The sequence below is a fragment of the Belonocnema kinseyi genome, chromosome 7 (assembly GCF_010883055.1).
Source record: "Belonocnema kinseyi isolate 2016_QV_RU_SX_M_011 chromosome 7, B_treatae_v1, whole genome shotgun sequence".
Lineage (NCBI taxonomy): Eukaryota > Metazoa > Arthropoda > Insecta > Hymenoptera > Cynipidae > Belonocnema > Belonocnema kinseyi.
In genome coordinates this window covers 68,791,811-68,816,638 of record NC_046663.1, presented here as the reverse complement: position 1 = coordinate 68,816,638, position 24,828 = coordinate 68,791,811, and the positions used below count along the sequence as shown (strand labels likewise).

The following is a 24,828-nucleotide window of genomic DNA, read 5'->3' as shown; positions in this document are numbered from 1 at the left end:
GAAGGTTCATCATTTTAGTTGATAATTCATCAGTTAGAATTCATTAAGTTGAGTATTTGTTTTAAAACTAATTCATTTTGAAATTTTTTGTCAGTAATGTTAAAGGATGTTTAGAATGAACGACATGAATTAAAATAAATGTTTGTGTTTAGCGGCATGTATGAATGTGTTACTTTTAGTTGATCAGAAAAATTGAAAATATAAAATGACAATTTAGGGTAAAGTTTTAAAGTTTTAGACGACGGCGGCGGCGCTAGTAGTAACTTTGTTCTACAAAACCATGCAGTACCCTAGGAAAAATGCATAACAATTACAAAATAAATATGAAAAACCCTTTTAAATATTTTTTTCATAGTGTAGAATCAGGTAGTAAATGAGACTTATGTACTTACGTATTCTTTTCTTTAATATAGGAAAAAGCGGCGCAATTGACATAATTCAAACAAACCAAAAAAAAGTCATGGATATTCAAAAATTATAAAGAATAATAAAAAAAAATAAATAAAGAATACACAAATGAATAAAAAAAATGCCAAAAAAAATATTTTTATCAAATTATAAAATTTTTCTAATTTCAGATAACGACTAGATCTTTGATTGACAAAAAATAAAATCCCGAATTTAAAAATATCCGAAACTAAAATTTACCGACTTCAAAACCGATTTCTAAAATAAACGAATTATTAAATTCCCACACATATTTCAATTCTCGAAATTTAGAACTGCTGAACATAATGAATTGATTATTAATTTATGAGCTATTAATAGAAATATAAATAAGACAAACAATTTAATTAATCATTAAATGATAATTTATGAATTATTTTCGCCAAATTTTAAATTTCGTCAAACTTAAATTTCAGCAATAGAAATATTTATGAGCATTGAAAAATTCATTTATATAATAATTCGGCAATTTTTTTTTTGCTAATATATGATTTTGTTATTCATTTTTTCGTTATTTTGTGTCAGTCCCGGATATTAAAAAAAACTTTTAAATAGACTTTGTAATGAATCTAACATATTTTAATATTTGTATGTCACTCTTAAAGAACGACCATTAACGAATTCTTTTTTATCTTTGACAACACTCAAATTAATCGAAAATTATTTTTCGAAGTGCTATAATAAATCCATGTTGAAATTAAATTCTGAGATTTGAGAACAAGAAAATAATTATTATCACTTTGTTTTTACATTTATGCAAATATAATTTTAATAAGATTCTTGAGAAAATTAAAAATATTTTTATATATTTTAAGCTTGTCAAAAAAGAATCTAGAAGATTTTAAGGAAATTTTTGTTATAATATAGGATTTTACAAAATATTGTGAAAAATTTTAGTTCTTTTAAAAGATGTTTAGAACTCTTGGAAGTTGGGAAGGAAGCAAGAAATATTTAATAAATTTGCGAAAATGTTCCCGAGTTTTTAAATATTTGTAATCTATTTAAAACGTCTTAAATTCCTGAAAATATTTTAAACTGACACGAATTTTTTCCAAATTTCCAAATATTCCAAATTAAAAAAATTACCTTTCGATTTTCTAACTATCCCCAGCAATTTTAAGAAAAATTGTTTTTTTCTCTTGAAAACTTTCGAAATTCTTTTAAATTCTACTAAATATTTCTTGAATTTACTCGATTTTTGTTCGTTTTTTTTGCAATCTTACCAAATTGAAACATTTTGCTTTAAAATCTTCTAAACTATTTTTAGAAATTTCAGGAAATCGCTTGTTATGTTTAAAACCCTTTTTCAATGTTCTCTTAAAGTTAATTTTTCAAAATAAAAAATTATTTAACATTTTCACACGAATATAAGAAAAATTCGTTTTTTTTTTTAAATCTTGTCAGACCTTCTAAACCATCTAATTTCTAAAAATTATTCAAATTTTTTCTTAATTTTTTTATTTATTCTGAAAATTTTTAAAAATGGTTTAAACTCTTCACGATCGTTCTTTGACTATTTTTGAAATCATCTAAAATCTTTTTAAATAATCTCTTCAAATTAATTTTTCGAAATAAATATTCTTTTAATTTTTCTTACAAACTTGAAAAAATTTCTTTCGTTTTCGTAAAACTTTACAAATTAAAAAAATTTTTTTAAAAGTTTTAATTATTTTTGAATTGTTTCAAAACTATTGAATAGCTCTTAAGCTTACTCAAATTTTGTCTAAAATTATGTAATATGGCAAAATTGCAAAATTTTGCTTTAAAATCTTTTACAATTTTTAAAGATTTTAGGAAATAATTCAAAATGTTTATTGAACTTTTTTCGATTTTAAGAACTTTTTTTCACACCCTGACAAAATGCTGTTCACCTATAAAAATTTTTAATCTTGAAAAATTAAAAAAAAATGGCCTCAAAGTCTTCCATATTCTTTTAACCCACATTTTAAAATCTTTGAAACTTAAAATTATTGTTTAAAAATGAAACCGAAACCATTTCTCCTCAGATCTTTAATAGTTATTAAAAAGCTTCTAACTCTTTTATTCGGAGTCTTCGAGTGTTCTCTGAGTTCACCTTTATAACCTGATTTTCACACCGTAGCGATAAACATCGGCATAATTAATGGAAATTATTTGATAAAAAAAAACAACAGAAAAACACTATTAGAAAAATCCACTGAGTCATTTTCACAATAATTATATAAAAACCAATTTTCTTGGTATATTGTTGAGAGTTTGTAACGGCTCAACATGACAAAAGGCACAACAGTCATAACAAATAGAACAAAGTTACCACTAGCGCTGCCGCATGGCCGTTTTCAACGCATGGGCCATTTTCAGCTCACGGTGACAGGAGGCTGATCTAAACTTATCCTAACATAAGAATAAAGTTTCAACAATATTGGTGGAAATTTTTTCCACCAAACGCTTTTCCAACTACACCAATCAGATTGCAAGTTTATATAGTTTGCTTATAAGCCATTTAATTTACAGGAGATTCAAATTTAAATTCTTAATGAATATATTGAGAATAGAAAAATCAATAATTTTTTTTTATAATAGCTTAACAGTTCAATAAGTTTTAATTCTTGCTTGTTCAAATCTGAAAAATAATTGTGGCTACTAAAGGCCGGAAAATTATCATATTTTGTCTTCACCGGCGTGGAAAAAAAATGTTTACTCAAATTAATTATCGATAAGAAATACAGTAAATAAAAAATGGATAATTTGTATTAATTTTTCTAAATTTGCTACTAATTATTTGATCTTTTAGCACAAACCTTTTTCGGTAAGGGTAACAGAAATCGATGTCGATGTATTCCATCGAGTTTCCCACCGAAATGAAGAGGACACCGATGAAGAAACCCATTTCTATCAAGCAATTCAAAAATGGAACGTGCTTAATCTTTCCGAAAATTACAGCAGACTCAAAAAAGAACTGCGAAATATCGTCACATTAGCACAACTCCTGTACAGCAAACAAGATGTGCTTGATGCACTTATGAAATATTTAAAACTGAAAGACCCACTTTGCTTGCAAACAGTCTTAGAGTAAGTAATTTAAAATCCTGATCTAAAATTCATAATGATTTTCAATTTTATACTGTTATCTGGCGTAGTGAAATAGTTTTTTGCCTTTAGTTGTGAAAAAATGCATAAGGGACCGTACTTAAATGACGTAACAGCTCTTTTCAGTCATAAATTCTATTATTTTATTGTAAATTTAACAATTTTCTTAAAAATACATCCTGTTTATTTGCAAATTCAACTGTTTAATTAAAAATTCGCTTTTTTGGGTTAAAAATTCAACTCTTTTTGTAGAATATTAATATTTTGTTTAAAATTCATATTTTGTTGCTGACAAATCAACTGAAATCTTTTTTGGATGAAAACTTTTCTGAAAATTTATATTTTTGATTTAAAATTTCATCTTTTTTAATAGAAATATTGCATCTTCTTAGATAAAAATGCAACTGTTTTATTGAAAATTCAACTATTTCCTAGAAAATTTACTTTTTGTTTAAAACTAGTATTTTCTTGTGGAAAAGTAAATTGAAATATTTTTGGATAAAAATTCAACCATTTTTTCAAAATTTCTTTTCGATTTACAAAATTTACCTGTTCTAGTAGAATTTTCATTTTACTTATACGAAAATGCAGATGTTTGGTTGATAATTTAACAATCTTATTAAACAGTCATAGTTTTTGGTTAAAAGTTCGATTATTTGACAGAAAATTAACTTATTCTTTACAATTCATATTTTGGTATTGGAAAATGAACTGGAATCTTCTTTATTTGGAAATTTAGCTATTTTTTCGCTTTTCTTCTGTTTTAGAAGAAAGTTTATCTTCCTTGCATAAAAATGTAACTGTTCGGTTGAAATTCAACTTTTTTAAGAGTTTGGCTTGAAAATTCAGCTATTTTTTAATTCTGTTTTAAATTAAAAATTCATCTGTTTTAAGAGAAATTGAGCCTTTCTCGGATAAAAATGCAACTATTTGTTTGAAAATTAAATTATTATGCCAAAAAGTCAAATTTATTTTTCATTTAATATTTCTATTTTGGTGTTGAAAAATTAACTAAAATCTTTTTTGAGTGAAACTTAAATTAAAAAAAAATATATATGTTACTTTTCATTAAAAATTCTTCTGTTCTAGTGCAAATTTTATCCTTCTTGAATAAAAATTCTACTAATTGATAGAGGATTTTACTATTTTGTTAACAATTAATTCTTTTTAGTTGAATAAATTCGACTTTTTGAATTGAAAATTCGATTTTTTTCGTAAAAACTTATTTTTTGATAAAAAATTCATATTTTCATCCTGAAAAGTCAAACGAAATCTTTTTTAACAGAAATTTCAACCATGTTTTTTAAAAATTTATTTTTTCATTTAAAAATTAATCTGTTTTATTAGAAATTTCATTTTTTGATGAAAAATTTAACTGTTTTTGATTGAAAATTAAAATCTTTTTTGGTTCTATAATCAACTACGACATTTGATCTTATGAATTGATATTTTTGGAATAAAAATTTGATTTTTTTGTTGAAAGTTAAAGTTTTTCATTACAAATTAATTTTTTGGTTAAAGATCTATTTTAGTTGAAATTGCATGTTTTCTTTATAGAAATTAATATTCTTGCTTCAAAATCCATCTGTTTGGTGAAAATTCAATAATTATAGATAAAAATTAATCATTTCAGTTGTAGTTTCATTTTTTCTGTTCAAAATTGAACTAGTTCAGTTAACTGAAAACTGTAATTTTGGTTGAAAAAGTATATATTGTAGTTAAAAATTCGTATTTTTTTGGTAGAAAATTATCTTCTTTTTTGAAAATTCATCATTTTTGTTCAATATTCAACTATTCTAGTTGAAGATTCATCATTTTAGATGAAAATTCATCTTTTTTGTTAAAGATTTAATTATTCCAGTTGATCGATTTGAGGTTTAATATTCAACTATTTCAGTTAAAGATTAATAATTGTAGTTAAATAATCCATTCTTTTTTCTTTAAAATTCAACTATTCTAATTGAAGATTCATATTTTTATTTGAAAATTCATCAGTTTAGTTGAAAATGGACCTTTTTAATAGTTGAAATTCAACTATTTTGTTTAATTTTTTTATCTGAAAGTTTAACTTCAATTTTTGGTTAAAAACTAATATTTTTTAGTTCAAAATTCAACAATTTGGTTGAAAATTGATCTTGCTTAGTTGAAAGTTCAACTATTTGATTGATATTTCATATATTTTGTTGGAAAATCGCCTTTTTTTAATTGAAAATGCAACTATTTGGTTAAAAATTCATCTATCTTGTTGAAAGTTCAATTATTTTATTGAAAAGTTGGGAATGTGGAGCTGTTTAATTTGAATTTAATGTAGTAATATGAAAAATTATACCTGGAAAAATCTAAGATATCTGGAAAAACCTGGAATTGTCAGGGAATTTTTTTCCAGGATTGGAGTAGACACTCTGAAAATGCTGGTATTGAAATATTAATGATCAAGGAAACTGAAAAATTAGTCAAGGAAAAATCAGAGAATTTTGAAAATGTAGTTTTCGTTCTTAGAGATAGCCTATAATTCATTAAGTAATCTAAGTACGGTTCCTAATCTTTACATCCATTTCCAATTATACACATTATCATTAACATCGTCTATTTGTCATTGAAAAAAATTGTTGCAGGTTAATCGTTGCAGTGGCGAGAGACTTGCAGAATGAATTCTACGAGCATTTTCCGGAATTTTTGTCGGCTATCATTGATCTTTTGCACACTAAGGATGTCGAGCAGCTTGAGTATACTTTCACAGCTTTGGCTTACTTATTCAAATTCTTGTGGCGATATTTAATTAGAAATGTGGATAAAGTTTTCACTCTACTTTTGCCCCTTTTATCCGATTCTCGGCCACATTACATAAACGCTTTTGCTGCTGAAAGTTTCGCCTTCGTGGTTAGAAAAGTTAAAGACAAAAAATGTTTTCTCACTCTAGTTTTAAGTGCATTAGAAGAAACTCAGAATGGAGTCCTAGGTTGCGGAAAATTGTTATTCGAGGTAATTTCTGGAATATCAAATCAATTCCACTCAGCTGCAGAAGATTTACTCCCTCTTTATCTCGAATCACTTCAAGACGAGTCACTAAATCAGGATCTCCTCTATCGAGTCTTGGCAGAAGTTATAAAAAACATTCTAGACACAATTCACTACCAAAAATGTGACATTTTGTGGAAATCTTTCTTCCGCGTGACTGACAAATTTATAGAAAGCAGTTCGCTCTGTCAAAAATCTAAAGGAAGAGAAGATCCCATGATTCTTATTCTTCGTCTCATGTTCAATCCCGTCGTCGATAAAGGCGGAAGAATGGTCAAAGATCCAGTGATAATTGCAAACAAATTTGCAGAATTCGTAAAAATTTTCGAAAATAACACTCAAGTCTTAGAGGAAATTCTTAAACTTTCAACCAATTTACTTCTCGCTCCATGTGTAAATATAAGTCAAGAAACTGGAAGTTACCTAGTGTTGAGAATTTTATCAATACCACATACGGAATTGTTGCTGACTATTGTTGAAAAATTAATTCCTTTCACCTCCTTCGAATCTTTAGTCCTGCCGCATTTGCTTAAAATCAACATTGAGCCAGATTACAGAAGTCAAGTTTTGCGTTTGCTCGCGAAGATAATAAAAGAAAAATCGCCTCCATCTCTCAGTGGAATATCGCTTCAAAAATGGCGCAAATTCAACTTGAACGTTCGGAGTGAATCCATTGATGGGGACTTTTTACTGAAGAAGCTGAAAACCCTGGAAGACGAACCCTCAGAAGATGTTCTTCGTGTTATATTGATACTTCCTCATCTGAATCCTTTAAATAAGGATCTTAAAACCTCTTTATTAAAGGGTTTAGTTTCTCTTCATGACAAGATTATCGAGACATCTGCTCCACAGGAAATCAATAAACTAGTCTTCCCATTCTTGCTAGCAGTCGATTCTGCCGTTCACATACTGAGTCCTGACGACTTTTATCAGTTTCTCGCTTCTAATTTCAAGATATTGGAATTGACGCAAAAGCACAAGGATCAGCCTGCAATTTTAAACTCACTAGACTTGAGTTTAACTTACCTAAACGAATCACAGTTCCATGAGAAGATCATCAACAACACAACCTTCGATTTCTTGCATGGATTTCTAACAGAGAAACTGGGATCCGAAAATCCAGGAATTCGCTTAACAGTGACGCATATTTTCTCATTGTTTAAAAACGTAGCGGGTCTAAAAACGGAGACGGAAAATAGCGGAAGAGATGTTTTTGAACTTCTCTACTTGGCTGAAAATCAACCAGCCACGGTTCATAAATACAGAGACAAGTTATTGCATTTGGAGGCTTTGAATTTCGAGAGTCAAGCACTGATTTCTTTGGACCCGTCTTATTATGATGTGCCACTCTATTATTTAATTGGCAACTTGTATCTCAACTTCTCACTCCTCTGGGATCCTGTTTGCAAGATTTTGGCTACTTACGCGAACAAGAAGTGTTCACAATTCTGGCCAATATTTCTTGCTCAATTGACAGGAGAGATCAATGTTTCAAGTTCTTGTATTTCGACATTTAAGTGCGACATTATATCTTCACTAGAAAAAGGAATTAGTGACAATGATGAGAAGGTTGACTGTGAAAATTATAGGCTTCTACTTTGGAAATCTATGTCTCATTTCTCCGAATATTGTGAGACGAAAAATCGGGATTTGACAGTTCTATTTATAGATTATGTGGAGAAATTTGTTTTTAAATCTAATAGTGAAGATGGAAAGTCTTGCAATATTGAGAAACGCAGAGAAGTGAATTCGGAAGAGTTTGAAGAAGAGGAGGACGAGGAAATAAAAGAAGAGGATACGAAAGAAAATGATGAGAAGGAAGGTGAAAATGCGGATAAAGAAATAAAAGAAGATGCGGGTAAAATGAAAGTTGACAAAAAGAAAAAAGATAATAAGGAACCTCAATCAAGAAACAAGATGAAGCTTCTCCTTGCCCAGATGCAAGTTTTCAGCAAAGTCGTAAATCCAAAATCACTCTACAGAGAACCCGAGATGTTTAAAATCTATTTGGATCTCCTAACATCCAAGAACTCCGAGATTCAAAAAGCTGCTCTTAATTGTCTTTTCAGCTACAAACACAAGTACCTTCTGCCTTACAAAGAACACCTGAATAATTTTGTTGACGAGAAACAGTTGAAAAGCGAGTTGACTCATTTTAAAATCACCAAGGAGGACAGCATAATTGAGGAAGATCATCGTGAAGGCCTCCTTCCAATTTTGATGAGGATCATCTACGCGAAAATGACAATGAGAGTCGGAATGAGAACTGGCGGCAAAGCTGGTGGAATTGTTCGTCGAAAAATGATACTTCGATTTCTCGCCGGGGCAGAGGAAGAAGAAATGTTTACTTTTGTTCAGATGGCTTTCAAACCTTTCGAAAATCGTCTTCCAATTTCATCAGGAGGCAGTGAGGATCTGAGGCAAATTGTTAGTGACGTGATCGGCCAAGTTGATCTGACTAATGTCACACCTCCAAAGAGACTTCAAAGCGCTGTTAATCTACTTGCGATTTTGATAGAGCAGTTTGGCGGTAAGATGATGGAGAAATTGCTGCCTCATCTTTTGAGAATTCTGTTCTGCATTTTGGCCCAGGTCTCTGGAATTCTCAACAAATCGGATCAAATTCATTCCGGATTCTTACCATCAATCAGAAATGTGAGGACAAGTTGCATCAACATTCTCGCTAGGTTCTTCGTTCATTTTGAGAATTACAAGTGGACTACTTCGGAAATCGACTCAGTATTCGACATTGCAGTTTTTCCCTGGCTTGAAAAATTGCCCCTGGAAGGCATTCATAGTCCAACTGCTTTATTGAAAATGTTCTTGGCTTGGAGTCAGAATCCTAGGTATTATTCTCTGCTTGTGAAACACCAAGAAAATGATAAGGCCTTCACGCCTTTGGTGTATGTGATGCAATTATTATTGGGACCTAAAACTCATCCCTCAGTCGCAAACACAATTCTCGAAATGATCGAGAAGATGTTGACTCTGCAGGACTACGATAAATCAAATCAAGATCCTGATGCGATGGAAGTAGAGGAGAGAATTGAATCTCTAAGTTCTGTGGTTTCAAATTGTTTGGAACTGAACTGGGCTTCTTTACCCAAGGGAATAAATTATGGATCGGCGATTCTCCTTCCACATGTCACGAGTATTCTAGAATACGTAAGAAGGAAATTGGAAAAGATCAAGAAGTTCAACAAGGGAGTCAGAAAGTCGGAGCTTGTTATTCTCTCGAGAATTTCCGAGTTTGTCTCTGACAGTGAAACTAGTGATACACTTTTATCCCTGATTGTTCCAATTTTGGTTAAAAAAGCTTCTCTGGGGGAGTCTGAAGAAATTATAGTCGACCTTCTCACGACGGTCACGAACCTTATAAAAAATGTAAAGAATCCTGAACAGCATATCAGAATCCTCACACCGTTGGTCAGTTGTATTTCTGGTGTTCTCCCCAGAAGAGACTTGATTCAGTTGTTCATTATTATTGCCAGCAGATCATCAGAGAGTATCAGAGAGAGGATGATTCGAGACTTTAATTTATTAAAGGCTCTCAATTCCTGGGATGTGAAGTGGGTTGACCAGCCCGACTTTCAAAAAAGACTGGACACATTTGAGGAATTGAATTCGCTTATTGGAAAGAATGAAGTCTCCCTTGAATTTGGAGTTGCTGTTATCCACAATTGTTTCTTCTTTTTGAAGACTGAAAAAGATTTAGCGATTCGAGATAGTTCGGGACAATGTTTGAAGGACATCGGTCAAAAATTGACAGAGAATCACAAAGGAAATCCGGTTGATAGAAGATATTTAATAGATGATGCGATTTTGGGAATGGTGAGGAAAAGTTTAAGAAGCAAAAATGAAACTCTAAGACTTCAGTCTATAGCCTTTTTGGGCCACATGGCTCTCGAGTGTTCCGACGTTCATCCAGTGTTGAGAGATCTGTCGCAGTTAGCGAACAAAGTTGATCCTGAAGTTGATTTTTTCGAAAATATGCAGCATTTACAGCTGCACAGAAAAGCCCGAGCACTTTTGAAATTCTGTTCAGTGGCCAAGACACTTCAGAGAGCACCAAATCCGAAGACGTTAACTCAATTTATTCTCCCTCTTGCTTCGACATATTTGTGTAATGAAGACTTTGCGAATAAAAACAGCATTGTGGATGCCTCTATCGAAACTGTGGGAACAGTTTGTCGTTTGCTACCTTGGCATCAGTACGAAGTAATTTTAAAGTATTACTTGGATAAGCTCAGAGGTTCGTTTGAATTTCAGAGACAACTTGTCAGGCTTATTGTCGCTATTTTGGATGCCTTTCACTTCGACCTTTCGAAGTATAAGGAAATTAAACCCTCCTTGGAAGCTGAACAGCCATTGATTTTGGAGGAGAGTCATGTTTCTATCTTAGAAGAAACTCCTATTATTGATGAAGAGAATGCAGAGACTGTTGATAAGCTTAAAGCCGAAGTAAATCTCGATGAAGCTTTAGAAAAAGAAGCGGACAATGATTTACCTGCAGAAGAGATTGAAGAAAGCTCTGCTGGGAAATTAGGCGACTTATCAGCAATTGAAAAGGAGACAGTCCTTTCTAACTACATGGCGAAGAGACTTGTCTTCAGTATCTCGAAGGTCCTTTTGCCTCAATTGCAGCGAACAATTGTCGCAAGAACTCATCATGAAAACAGTCACAAAGTGAACAGGAAGAGAACTGGCGACGAGAGAGAAGAGGAAGAATTGATGAGAGTTCCTGTTGCTCTCGCGGTTGTTAAGCTGCTTCAAAAATTGCCTGAGGGGATGTTGGACTCAAATCTTCCCGGTATTTTCATGAAGCTCTGCACCTTCCTGAAATCGAAACTCGAATCGGTTCGAAGAGCAACTCGAGACATTCTGAAGAGCATTATGATCACACTTGGTCCTGTTTATCTTCATTATTTGTTGAGGGAAATGAACGCTCTTTTGACGAAAGGTTTCCAGGTTCATGTTCTTGTTTTCACGATTCAGTCTGTTTTGGAATGTTTGAAGCCCTTTCTAAAACCGGAATACGTCAATACAAACTTGAGAAGTATTTTGTCAGTTTGCAAAGTTGACTTATTTGGATTGACTGCTGAAGAAAAAGATATTATTGGAATTGTGAAGAACACGTCTGAAGCTAAGTCAACGAAGAGCTACGCTATCTTTCACACATTGGCTGAGTTTATCAGCGAATCGTGTCTGATTGATATCATGCTGCCGCTAAAAGAAGTTCTTGGAAAGACACATTCGCATAAAACGCTGTACAAAGTTGGTGAATGTTTGAGGCAAATTTCTATGGGTCTGGCGGATAATAAATTCATCGAGACGAGGCAAATGTTAATATTTCTTTATGGTGTTATTTCGGAAAGCATTCCAGATCTTGTCCCAACAAAGAAGGAGAATAAACCCAGTGAAAAGGAAATCAGAGTTCGATCACGTCAGAATCCTGATTGTTTTCTTATTCAGCCGGAACCGAAGAGTAGAATGGGTGCAAAAAATAGTGCGAAAAAGACGAGAAACACTAATGCGCATTATCTGGTTGAATTTGGACTCGAACTGAAACACACTTTTTTGAAGAGGGATAAATTTGCTGGTGTTGAATACAAACCGCTCTTGGATCCTTTTGTGCCAATTTTAAACAAGAGTCTCAAGTCTCAACATGTGAAAATCAGTACACTAGCCCTGAAATGTTTGAATTGGGTTATCAAAATGGACCTGCCCTCAGTTCACGAATTAATATCCGAAATCTGCTCTTCAATATTCAGTATTCTCCATAAATACGCAGTGGCCGGTTTAAGCAAAGGAGAGAATTACGACTTAGTGATGGCAGCTTTTAAATGCACTTCAGTTATTCTGCGAAATGTGAAACATTTCACAATAAGTGCGGATCAGCTCAAATTGCTGATAATTTACGCCGAGCAAGATCTACACGACAGTGAGAGACAAGCGACAGCTTTTGGTCTCCTCAGGGCGATTATCAGTCGAAAAATGATTGTTCCCGAGATGCACGATGTCATGCACAAAGTGGCGATACTGAGTGTCACTTCAGAATTAGATCACGTGAAACTGCAATCTCGACAAGTCTTCTTCTCATATTTAATTGATTATCCTCTCGGCAATAAACTCAAAGATCACATTAACTTTTACACTGCTCAACTCAACTATGAACTCCAGCCAGGTCGAATGAGCGTTTTAGAAATGATTCACAGCATTGTCACAGCATTTCCATTGAAAGAACTCGTCAAATATTCGGGTTCTTTATTCGTTTCGGTGGGCGTCAGACTCATAAATGACGATGATCCTGCCTGTAAAAAACTTGGCGCGAAATGCATCAGAGAGATGATAAAACGTCTTCCGAATAATCAAAGGAATGAACTCTTCGATGTTGTGATGACCTGGATGAAGGAAAAAAAGATGACGCACAGAAGTTTGGCTCTTCAACTCTGCGGAATATTTATTCTTGTTGAGACCGAGGGTTTCGAATCAAGGCTCGAAGGAGTGTTGCCGTTTCTGTTGAAGCAATTTCACGCTCATGTGGATGAATCTAAACCAGGGCGTTTTGTAAAAGTTCAAAATTCGATTGGAAGATCTGGCGAAGTTGGAAAGAATATCAAAGATCCAGAGAGACTGAAGGATCATCATTTGATTCTTGTTCTGCAGGTATTGCTGAAGGTGGCTGCAAACTGCACGGCTTTTTTGAAAGATGAGAAGTTCAAGGATCTTGTACACTCCTTTGCTGGTAAGCTTCTATTTGTGTAATATTTATCAAATCGTTATCCCTATCTTTAGTTCAGGTCCCGAAAATACCCTATTTTCAAGATTTGGTCCCTATGGTACACTAGCAGGGTGGCGACTTGACCGCGAAATCGAAAATTGAATTTAAAAATCGGGAATTTACTTATGATAGTAGCAAGCTTCAAGTTTTCATTATTTTAATAATTTTGATTAATACAGAAAAGTACCGTTTTTATTTTAGGACAGTGAGCTTTGGTAAAGAAATATAATTTCACTTGGAACAGGGAATTTTTGACGAATTTAAGAAATTTTAGAAAAAGAGAGGACTTTAATTTATTTTTAGAATAGAAGTGGAATTTCGAAGAGGATATATTTCTGAATTATAATATAATTTTTCTTTGAATTTTTCGTTGGGAATTCAGCTTTTTTGTCTTAAAAATTCAACTACTTGCTTTTAAAAGCTAAACTCTTTCTTCAAAATTTAACTATTTAACTATTTTTGTTGAAAATCCCATTTATTTTGGTTGAAAATTAGATTTTTAACGGAAAATTCAACTATTTGGTTGAAAATTGATATTTTTTATTTAAAAATCAAACTATATCGTTGTTTAAAAACTCTTCCTTTCGGTTGAAAATTTAAGAATTCCAGTTATATATTAATTATTTTAGTCGAAATTTCATCTTTCAGGTTAGAAATAAATTTACTTGTTCCAAAAACAAACTTTTTTGTTGAAAATAATTTTTTTTGAAGATTCATCATTTTACTTAAAAAATCATTTCTTTGGGAGAAAAATGAGCTATTTTATTCGAAATTTAATTCTTTTTTGGTTGAAAATAATTTTTTTTCTTAAACTGAAAATGAAAATACTATTTCCTTTAAATATTCTTTAATTCTAGTGAAACATTTTTTTGGTTGAACATTAATTTTTTGACTGAAAATTTAATTATTCAATTTTTTTCTTGAAAAATGACCTTTTTTAGCTGAAAATTCGTCTCTTTTGTCTCAACATTGATTTTCTTTACTTAAAACTTAATTATTTAAGTTTTCGTTGACAATTTACTTTTTAGTCAATTTCTTTTTTTTTTTTTTTTTGTAAGTTCAACTATTTCAGTTCATTAAGGATTCATCATTTTAGTTGGAAATTTATCAGTTAAGATGAAAATTAATTTTTTACTAAAAATGCAACTATTCCATTTATTGTTTAAAATTGATTTTTTCAAGTTCAAAATTCAACTATTTGGTTGAAAATTTTATTTTTTTGTAGAAAAGTAATCGTTTTATTTGAAATTTAATCCTTTCGTTTGAAAATTTAACTTACTGTTTAAAAATTTATTTGTGTGTTTGAAAATCCATGTATTTCAGTTAAATATTAATAATTTTAGGTAAAAATTAATTAGTTTGGTTTAAAATTCCACTATTTCAGTTCAAGTTTCGTAAATTTATTAAAAACTCATTTATTCTTCAATTTTTTGGTCTGTTGTGTTAGAGGATGATAAAAATGAATATCGTGATTTAAAATAAATGTTCGCGTTTGCGACAAATTTGTTTCTTTTAGTTGACCGGGATAATTGAAAAAGTTCAGCGGGAAAAACCAGAATATTACTGGGAATTTTAAATCATTCAATGAATCGCCACCCTGACTATGTGCAGCCCATAATGTAACTTTTAATAAAGTAACTTTTCTTTCAATAAATTAACTCATGCGTTAATATTCCTATTTCTGAATTGTCTTGAATTGTTTCAAATTTTTTTTGAATATTTCGAGAATTTTTTGATAAACAATAATTTGAAGATAGATTTTTGGGTATTTTTAAAACTTCTGAGACATTTTCAAGAGCTTTTAATTCGAAATATTTTAGGGAACTTAAAAAAATTCCAAGGAATTATTTATTAATTTCATTAATTGTAAGGGATGTCAAAGCACTTGAAATGTTTTAGGATGATGCATTTTGTAGAATATTTCGGAATATATGGAACGATTTTACAGGACCTATAATGTTTTGAAATATTTTTTAAAATTTTACAAGATTTTAGAACATTTTCGATGATTTCAATGATTATAAGGGGTTTTTAAATTAAGAGATTAAATTTTTTTTTGGAATTCACCCTGAATTCTTTTGATTTTCTTAATTCAAGTGAATTCTTCTAATTTAACATAATTCAATAGACTTTGGACTTTATCAAATATTTTATGTAATTGGTCGTGAGAATCAATTGATAAAATGAGCAAAGGATTTTAAATATTGCAAATTATTTTTTCAAGTACCTTGGCGTTTTCACAAGATTTAATTTTTTTTAAGATTTTAAAGAATTTGAAATATTTTACGTTACTTAAAAATATCAAAAGTATTTTTTAATTGTTTTTAGTAATTTGATGGGATTTCAATCGATTTGAAATATTTTTAAAAGCTTTAAAAAATGCAAAAGATTTTAAAAGATATCAAAGGATTTGAAATATTTGAGGAATTTTTAAACGATTCCAAGGGTTTTCCAAGGGTTATGATAATTTAACGGGATTTGAAAAAATTTCCTAGAATATCGGAATATATGGATGGATTTTACAGGACCAAAAGGTTTTAAGATATCTTAAAAGATTTATCTTCAGATTTCATGTTATTTCATGGGATTTTATAATATTTTAATGGAATGTAAATGATTTATCATCTAATTTTTCTTAATTCATTTTAAACTTACTCAATTCAATCATTTTTTGCATGTTTTTGAACTGTTTAAATTAATTTGATTTTTTTAAAAACTCAGTTTAATTTTTTATTATTTCCTTTGAATGCTTCTCGTTTCCCTTCAGATCTTCTAAATTCACTTAAATTGTACTGAAATATATGGATTCTTTTTTCCCCTGATTTTCTAATTCATTTGAATTTTGTACAGTTATGAGCCACTTTTTTGTCAGAAATCAGTAGGCTTTCGTAGATTTGAATAGATTTTAAAATATTTTTTTGGAAATTACCCCGAATTCCTATTAATTTACCCTCAGTTCTTTTTAATTCTTTGGAACGCTCTTGAATTGACTTGAATTCTTTTGAATTTACTCAACTCTAGTTAATTCAATGGAGTTTTTTGATTTTTTAAACAGTTTTTGTTTAATTCATCTTGAAGTCTTTTAACCTCACCTTAAATTCTTAGGCATTTCATCCAACTCTTTTAATTCCCTTGAAGTTTTCTAAGCTCATTTCAAAGTTACTGAATTCCATTAAGTTTTTTCATATTCTAACATTCTTTTCAGTTGATTTGATTTTTTAAAATTAATCTTGAAAACCTGGAATTCTCCTTAATTTTTGTTTTAATCTTGAACACCTGGAAATCTCCTTGAATTTCTCACGAGAACCTTGAATTTGAATGTTTGTTTTGCTTTTAAAACAGTTTTCAACGGATTCACCACTGTGTTTCTGATTTCTAAAGAAGAAATAATTTTACAGATTTAAAAATATTTTAAAGCTTTTATAATATTTAAAAAGATTTTGAATACTTCAGAAAGATTTCATGGATTTCAAAAAGGATTCAAGGATTGGAAAAAGGCTTGTAGACAAGATTTCAAAAAATTCAGAAATATTTCGAATATTTCACTAACATTTTAAAACTTTCAAAAGATTTCAAGGATATTAAATATTTAAAAAATTGCGTATACCAGATTTAAAAGATTTCAAAATATTTTACAAAGATGTTGAATATTTTAATGATTTTAAATGAATATAAAAGATTTCAGAAAGATTTCACAAGTATTTCAAAGAGTTCATAAGGATTTCAGAAGATTTAAAGAATTTAAAGATTTCAAAAAGGGTATATTACACCAGATTTCAATGATTTTAAACAATTTCAGTGATGTCAAACGAATACAAAAGAGTTCACGAACAAAGATTAATGAAAGATATTACAAACATTTTAAAGATTTCAAAACGTTTCACAAAGATTTCAAGGATTTCAAAGATTTTGCCAAATTTTAAATAATTTAATGATTTCAAATAAATACAGAAGATTTCACAAATATTTCAAAGATTTCATTAAAAAATGTTATAATGATTTCAATTTCGAAGATTTCAAAAAGGTTACTTGCACCAGATTTCAAAGATTTCAAAACATTTTAAAGATTTTGAAATATTTCAAGCTTGTTTAGAAGATTTTAAAAGATTTTTTGGTAGAAAATTAGTAGGGTTTCAAAGATTTGAACGTATTTGACCATGAATTCTTATTATTTTACCCTGAAATGTTTTTAATTCTTTGGGACTCTCTGGAATTCACTTAAAATCTTCTAAATTTACTCAACTTTAGTTAATTCAATGGATTTTAAAAAATTTTTATTTCATTTATCCTGAAGTCTTTTAACCTCACCTTGCATTCTTAGTCAATTCATCAAATTCTTTTGAATTCCCTTGAATTTTTCTAAACTCATTTCAAAGTTACCGAATTCTATCAAGTTTTTTTTATATTCTCAAATTGTTTGAAATTCATTTGATTTTTATTCACTTTCAATTTTTATGAATTTAATCTCATTCTTCTTGTTTACCTTAAATTCCTTTAAATTCAATCCAATTTTATGGAAATAAATGGATTTTTTTGTATTTTAAAAATGTTTTCCAATTCATTTGAATTCTTTTGAATTTAATTTGAATTTTTTTGAAGTTTATTAATTAATTCTGCATTTTTTACTCTTTAAGCGCGATAAAAGTACCCTCAAAGTACCTCAATTAAAAAAATATATTTCTCTCCTTTACAATATTGATCTTAAACCCACTTTTTTCTTTCAGATCAAAGTCAATCTCTGCTGGCACATCCACACTTGTGGGTTCGATTAGCAGCAAGTCAGCTACTCGGATTTATTCTCTCGGCTCTTGATACTGAAAAAGTAGAGCATCTTTTGAAAAATCCAGACGAGGTCCCCGAATCTGGATACATATATTCCGACCCAGTCACCACTTTAAGAAGTTTAACACTAGATTTGATCGCTCAGCTGTATCCAGATATGACATTGGAAGAATTATCGGATCAGATAGTCAAGAATTTGGTTTTCATTGCAAGACTCTTGCAGTCTTTAGATGTTGGGACTGTCAAATCTGGAGAAAGCCAAGAAATTCCGAATGAGACTGACAAAAATAACATGTTTTCGCTTCTCTGGATGGTTAAGAAAATGAGGAAAAGTGTCAACCTGGAAGTGACTCAATCTCCGAAATCTGTATCTGTTGTAAGTATTTTAATACAACTTCCTAAATTAAATTATACTTTAATGTTTAAAAATATCTCCATTCTAAGCAAAAAGTAAACTTTTATGAATAATTCTATCCCTATTGGGAATGGTGGTCTACCATTTCGCCACCTGGTGCCCAAAACTGGAACTAGAAAGAGTAGGTACAATTTTGAAGTAGCACATTAATTTGTGCATAAAAGTGTTTTTACGAGAGTTTTGTGAAGTGTAAAATAATGAATGAATACTAAAAACAAATCTTCATAAAAAAAAATAATTTTGGATAGAATTTCCATATTATACAGTGAAAAAAAACACATTTTTGTCAAATAGGTTTTTATACAAAATTATTATTTCACTATTTCAGGTAACAGAGTGGCCGTTTCAATTGAAGAAAAAAATTCCCGGTCAGTTCCCGGTTTTTTCCCGGTTCGCAAAAATTTTTCCATATAAATTAGTAAACAATAAATAACAAATTAAAGCATTTAAAGGAGACCCCTTGAATTCCAAACTTTTAAAATTGAAGTTCCACAAATGTAAATCTGCGTTAAAATTTTCAATAGTCTAAATTAAAGAATCAAGCAATGAACTTTATAAATTTTTGAAAATTATATTATTTTAAGTAATTTTAATCTAGACACATTAAAAATTGAAAAATAATTTTTTTAACTTAACAGTTCTTAAATTAGAAGTTAAAAATTTTTTAGTTTAAATAGTCTAGGCATCCTTTAAAAGCTTTAAAATTTTATTTCAAAATCTTGAGAAATCTAGAAGTGGTTTTAAATTTTTCCAAATTCAAAATAATTTTTGAATTTTTTTTCGGAACTTTTAAATATATTTCAAAATGAATTGACTTTTTTCTATAACTTTTAGAAAACCTTGCAAATTAAAAAAAATTGAATTTGAATTTATAAATAACAATAGAACTTATTTTTTGTAAAAATATTACAGTAATTTTAAGAGATATTTAGAAGTTTTAAAAAGATTAGAATTAAGTTTAGAACTTGAAATAATTTCAAATACTTACAGCAGAATTTAAATAAAATATATTTAGAAGTACTGAAAAGAATGTTAACACACTTCGTTTAAATTACTTGAAATAATTTCAAGTTTTTAATTAATTTTGAATCTTTTCAAAACTTCTAAATATATCTTAAAATTACTCCAATTTTTTTACAAATAATAAGCGATCAATTGTTGTTTATGCGTCAAAATTCAACAATTTCACTTATAAATTAAACGCTTTTTAAATAGAACAATTAAAATTGTAACGCTAAAAGTTGAAAAGTTCTTCGAAAATCTAAAGATTTAAAGCTTTCTATGTAAAACAATTCAGTTTCAAATTGTGTTCTTTTAAATATTTCGTTTTCAATTTACTCGTCTTAAATGAACAGTGAAATATTGTTAAATATTAAATACTTATTCTTTTGCTACATTAAGAAATTTCAAATTAAATGGGATAAAAATGAAATAATTTAGACCCACAATATTTTAAATTTAATAAAAACCTTTAATTCTGACTATATTATTATAGATTTATTTTTAAGTTGAAAATAGTAAAACGCACGTTTAAATTTTTTAATTGATAAATCATGAAAATTTGTATTTAAAAATAAAATTATCGGAATAAACGACATATGAATTTTATTCTTATCAAGACTTTCGAATTGAAACAGTTCCAGTCTGCAAATTCTCAAATTTTGAACAGATCTAGAATTGTTTCGTCAAATCAATTATTGTTCAGATCTGCATACTTAGAGTGCAGATCCGTTTTTAAAATAATATATTTATTTATATTTAAAATTGATAAAATAAAAATGTTTTTTTATAAAAAATTTTCAAAATCAAATGCTTTTAATTTTTAATTGTTTAAATCTTCAAAACTGCACTTTAATTATTTTAAAAATCTGTTAAAATCGAACTCGGGCAGATTTTTCTTCTGAAAATTTCCCGGTTTCCCGGTCCGCTGGCCATCCTAGTTTTTATTTAAAAAATCTTCGATTTTAAAAACTTCTAATTTTTCAAGCCTATAAAACTGCATTTTAAAATTCTTTAAATGAAAATATGGTAGATGCTTAAAAATCAAAAATCTAAAAGGGAAAATTTTTAAAGTGAAAGAATTTTGAATGAAGCATTCTAAACTAAATGATATAATAATTTATAAAAATCCCAATTTAACAAATTATTTTAAGAACGGTTGAATTCAAAGTTGGACAACATTTTTATTCTAAAAATTTTGTAAAATTTTTGGTAAAAAAATAAATTCACTGTCATTTCCCGGTTTTCCCCGGTCTAATAAAATTCCCGGTTTTACAGGTTTCCCGGTCCAGCAGCCAATCTGTTATTTATATTTTCAATGTTTAAGAAACCCTTAAACTACTTCCAAATTTTATTTGAAAATCTTGAAAGATCTACATGTTGTTTAATTTTTTTTTTCTTTAAAATCTTCCACATTCATTTCTGATAATTTTGTAAATCTTTCTTAATATTTTTGAATAATTCCTCCAAATTATCTGTTCAAAATAAAAATCATTATTAATTTTCATAGGAAATGTTTTTTAATCTTCTGAAGTCATTCCAAATTCCTAAAAATCTTTTGAATTTTTTTTTCGAAATCTGCAAAAATCTATATTTTGGCGGTACACGTACACTTTGTTTTGTTCTTTTAAATCATTTCAAATTTTAAATTGAATTTGATTTTTTTTTTAACTTTTAAATATTTCTTCAACTTCCTTGAATTTTTTTAAAAGAATAATATGTGTTCAATTGTTATTTACACATCGAATTTCAAAAATTTTACTTACAAATTAATTTTTCTTGAATAGAACAATTAAAATGTATCGTTCAAAATTTAGATTTTAATATTTAACTATAATTACAGATTTTAAATAAACAGTAAGATATTTCTAAATATTAAGTAATTCTTAGTTTTCTTCATTGAAAAATTTCAAATTGAATGGTTAAAAAATGGAATATTTTAGACTGAAATAATATTTACAATTTAATAAAAGCCTTTTCTTATGAATATATTATTTTGAAGTTATTTAAAAATTGAAAATATTTTATAAAGTTTCAATCGTTAGAAGCTGGAAATTTAAAAATTGCGAACTGATTTCGAATCGTCTTGTAACATTAATTATTATTCACTTTTTAAATCTTAAATAACGGTTTAATTTTGAAAATTATTATTAATTTATATTCACAGTTTATCAACTGAAATTTTGTTTTAAATTATGGAAATCACAGTTGGACAGATATTTCTGTAAAACAATTTTTTTCTTATCTTATAAGATGTAAATTCCATCTACATCCCTTTGTTTCTGATAAAAGACTTATTTTTAGTACCCAATAAATGCTTGAAACTCCACAACAAAAATCGTTAAAACACTTTTATGGAAAAATGAATGTACAACTTTAAAATCGTACCTATTCTTTCTAGTTCTGATTTTTGTCGCCAGGTGGCGTATCGCAGTTTAATCATTCCCAATAGAGTTATTTGTCGCTTTTGGCACTGATCATTTTATTTTATTTGTTCAGAGACAAGCAGTTTTCAAATGGACAGCAGGAATAGTAGCTATGATTCCCATAGAAATTCTGGAACCACTTTTGTTCCATTTGATGTCGCCTTTGGTCAGAGAAATGATAACTACTGAAGAATCAAATGCTCCCTTAAGACAATTAGCAAAAGAAGTATCCGGGATGATAAAGAAAAGAATGGATAGAGAGGAGTACGTTAAATTACTAAGTGTAATTCAACAGAAGATTGACACTAGAAAAGCGGAAAGGAAAAAGTCTCGAAAGCAACAGGTATTTTGGTTTATGTAATAGTTTATTTGACTCTTTTTTCATAGCAGGCCTCACAGACCGTTCCCTATATCCCCCATTGTACCCTATATTCAGTTAAGGTCCCTAAAGTGCCTTATTTTCAAGATTTGGCCTCTATGGGTACCCAATTTGAGTCAGGCACTTTGAAAAAAAGCAAAAATCGGAGAATGTCTGTAAAACTTTTAAAGCATTTTCAGGATCTTTTAATTTGAAGTATTTTAGACATTTTAAAAAGATTCCAAAGAATTTTTTATTAATTTCATTAATTTTAAGTCTTTCTAAAGCTTTTTAAATATTTTAGGATAAAGCATTTTCTATCATTTCTAAAGATTTGGAACGATTTTACAGGACGTATGAGGTTTTAAAATATTTTAAAAGATTTCACCTTATTTTATAAGATTTCCGAGAATTTCAATGATGTTAAGGGATTTTTAAGCTCTCAATGTCTTTTAAAACATTTTATATGATTTCAGAAAATATCTTCATAGAATTTCACGGGATTTTATAATATTTTTGTAGATTATAAAGAATTTATTCATGAGAAGTGAGGTGTTTTATAGGGTTTTAGAGATTTAAAGAGATTTAGAATTCTCTTGAATTGTATGAATTCGCTTGATTCTTTTTTAATTGTTTAAAGTCTTAATTTATCTGATCCTGAGGTTCAGTTGATAAAATGATCAAGATTACAAAGAAGTTTTTTGTTGATTTCAAAAATTTAATAGAATTTAAAAGGGTTTGAAATACTTGAGGGCATTGTAAAAGATTCTTAAGCGTTTTCAAGGGATTTACCAAGTTTAAAGGGCTTTAAAAAGATATTGAAGGTTTCGAAATATTTTCCGAAAATTTAAAATATTCTCAGAAATTGTTTATTTCAGTAGTTTGAAGGCTTTCAAAGAGTAAAATATTTTAGGGTATTTAAAAGATTCCAAGGCATTTTAAGGGGATTTAAACAATTTCAAGAGATTTCCAAGGATTTTAATCACTTGAATGGATTTTAATATTTTAATGGATTTCAAAGAATTTTTTACAAGACATGATGGATTTCGTAGGGCTTCTAAGATTTGAAGAGATTTTCAAATATGTTTTTCAATTCATTAATAATTCGCCCCGAGTTCTTATTAATTTATCCTAAATCCTAATAGATTCGTTTGAATTCTTCTATATTCACTCAATTCTACACGATGCAATTTTTCCATATTTTTGAATTGTTATTGACTTATTTGATTGGGTTTTAAATTCAGCTTGATTTTTCGAATTCTTTTGAATATAGCATGAATTGTTTTGTATTCATTAGTCACTTCTTGTGTTAGAAATTAGTAGGGTTTCAAAGATTTGAAGTGATTTGAATTTTTTGTTGCAATTTATCGTGAATTCTTTGGAATTCTCTTGAATTTTCCTAACTCACTTGAATATTTCTAAATTCAGTCAATTCTACTTAATTCAGGGAATTTCTTTGTATTAATTTTTTTTTTTATTATTTCATTGATCCTAAAATCTACTAATCTCACCTTGAATTCTTAGGCATTTCGTCAAATTATTTTAATTCCCTTGAATTTTTCTAATCTGTGTACCCATTATTAAATATCAATAATTGAAGCAATTATAGCACTTAAATTAATTATTTATGAATAAATAAGGTTCACGTTTCAAGTGCTGAACGATTACAAATAAATTCTCGGAAATAATTCCAGCCGAAACATTTTAAAGCATGTTGAAAATGTGAAAACTGGGGGAAACTTTATCTAATATAAAATTGTGAAAGTTACAAAATATATAGTTCTTTTCAAATAAGTATTAGAAGGTAAACTCTTTTTAGTTAAAATCTGCAAAGTTAATACCCACTTAAAAAATGGACTATTCCAAATCCATCAACTGCAATATTAAATGTTCTAACTTGATCAATTTTTTATTTTATATTAAAATGCCAAAATAACTCGTTTGAGCAGAGGGGGGAAAACTTATGGGAAATATCATTTTACAAAAAAGAAAAAAAATTTAATTGGTAAAATTTAACGATTTCAAATTTAAAATATTTCCTATTTGTTCAAAAATTATGATGAATTTGTTATATTTACAGCTTTTATTAGTGAACAATAATAAAAAATTACAAGATTCAAAACAAGATTCAAGACCCCGGAAAGAAATATTTATGAAAACGATGTCAAACATAACAAAATGGTGTATTTAATTCATTTTATTTTTTCTCGGACTTTTTTATGTCACTGTGAATAGACTTTCAACGACTTAAGTATATCCTTTTTTCCAAATAAATTCTTTAATGGCAGAAATAATTTAAAAATATTTTAAAATATAACAATTTCTAATGTCCTCTCTTTTGAGCTCCCTTTCTGCTGTAATACCTGCTAAAGGCTTTTTTAAATATTATATCATATATTTTTTATAGTCGAATTTAAACCTGTTTTGGTTTTTAAAATTGCTTCTTACAATAGCATACACATTATATACTTATTTGTTTTATTCGTAGCTTAGGGGCCGCACATAAATGACTTAGTCTTTCTGGGGGGGGGGG

The 24,828-nt window shown here is 28.9% G+C and overlaps 1 protein-coding gene across 1 annotated transcript in view; it reads left to right on the top strand.

Annotated features, from left to right (window-relative positions):
* Positions 1 to 24,828, top strand: part of LOC117176129 (small subunit processome component 20 homolog) — a 34,457-nt gene that overhangs the window by 2,806 nt on the left and 6,823 nt on the right. The window contains exons 2-5 of the mRNA XM_033366198.1: positions 3,221 to 3,498; positions 6,132 to 13,279; positions 18,040 to 18,473; positions 22,011 to 22,280. Coding sequence (XP_033222089.1) covers positions 3,221 to 3,498; positions 6,132 to 13,279; positions 18,040 to 18,473; positions 22,011 to 22,280 — 8,130 coding nt within the window. The remainder of the gene's footprint in view (positions 1 to 3,220; positions 3,499 to 6,131; positions 13,280 to 18,039; positions 18,474 to 22,010; positions 22,281 to 24,828) is intronic.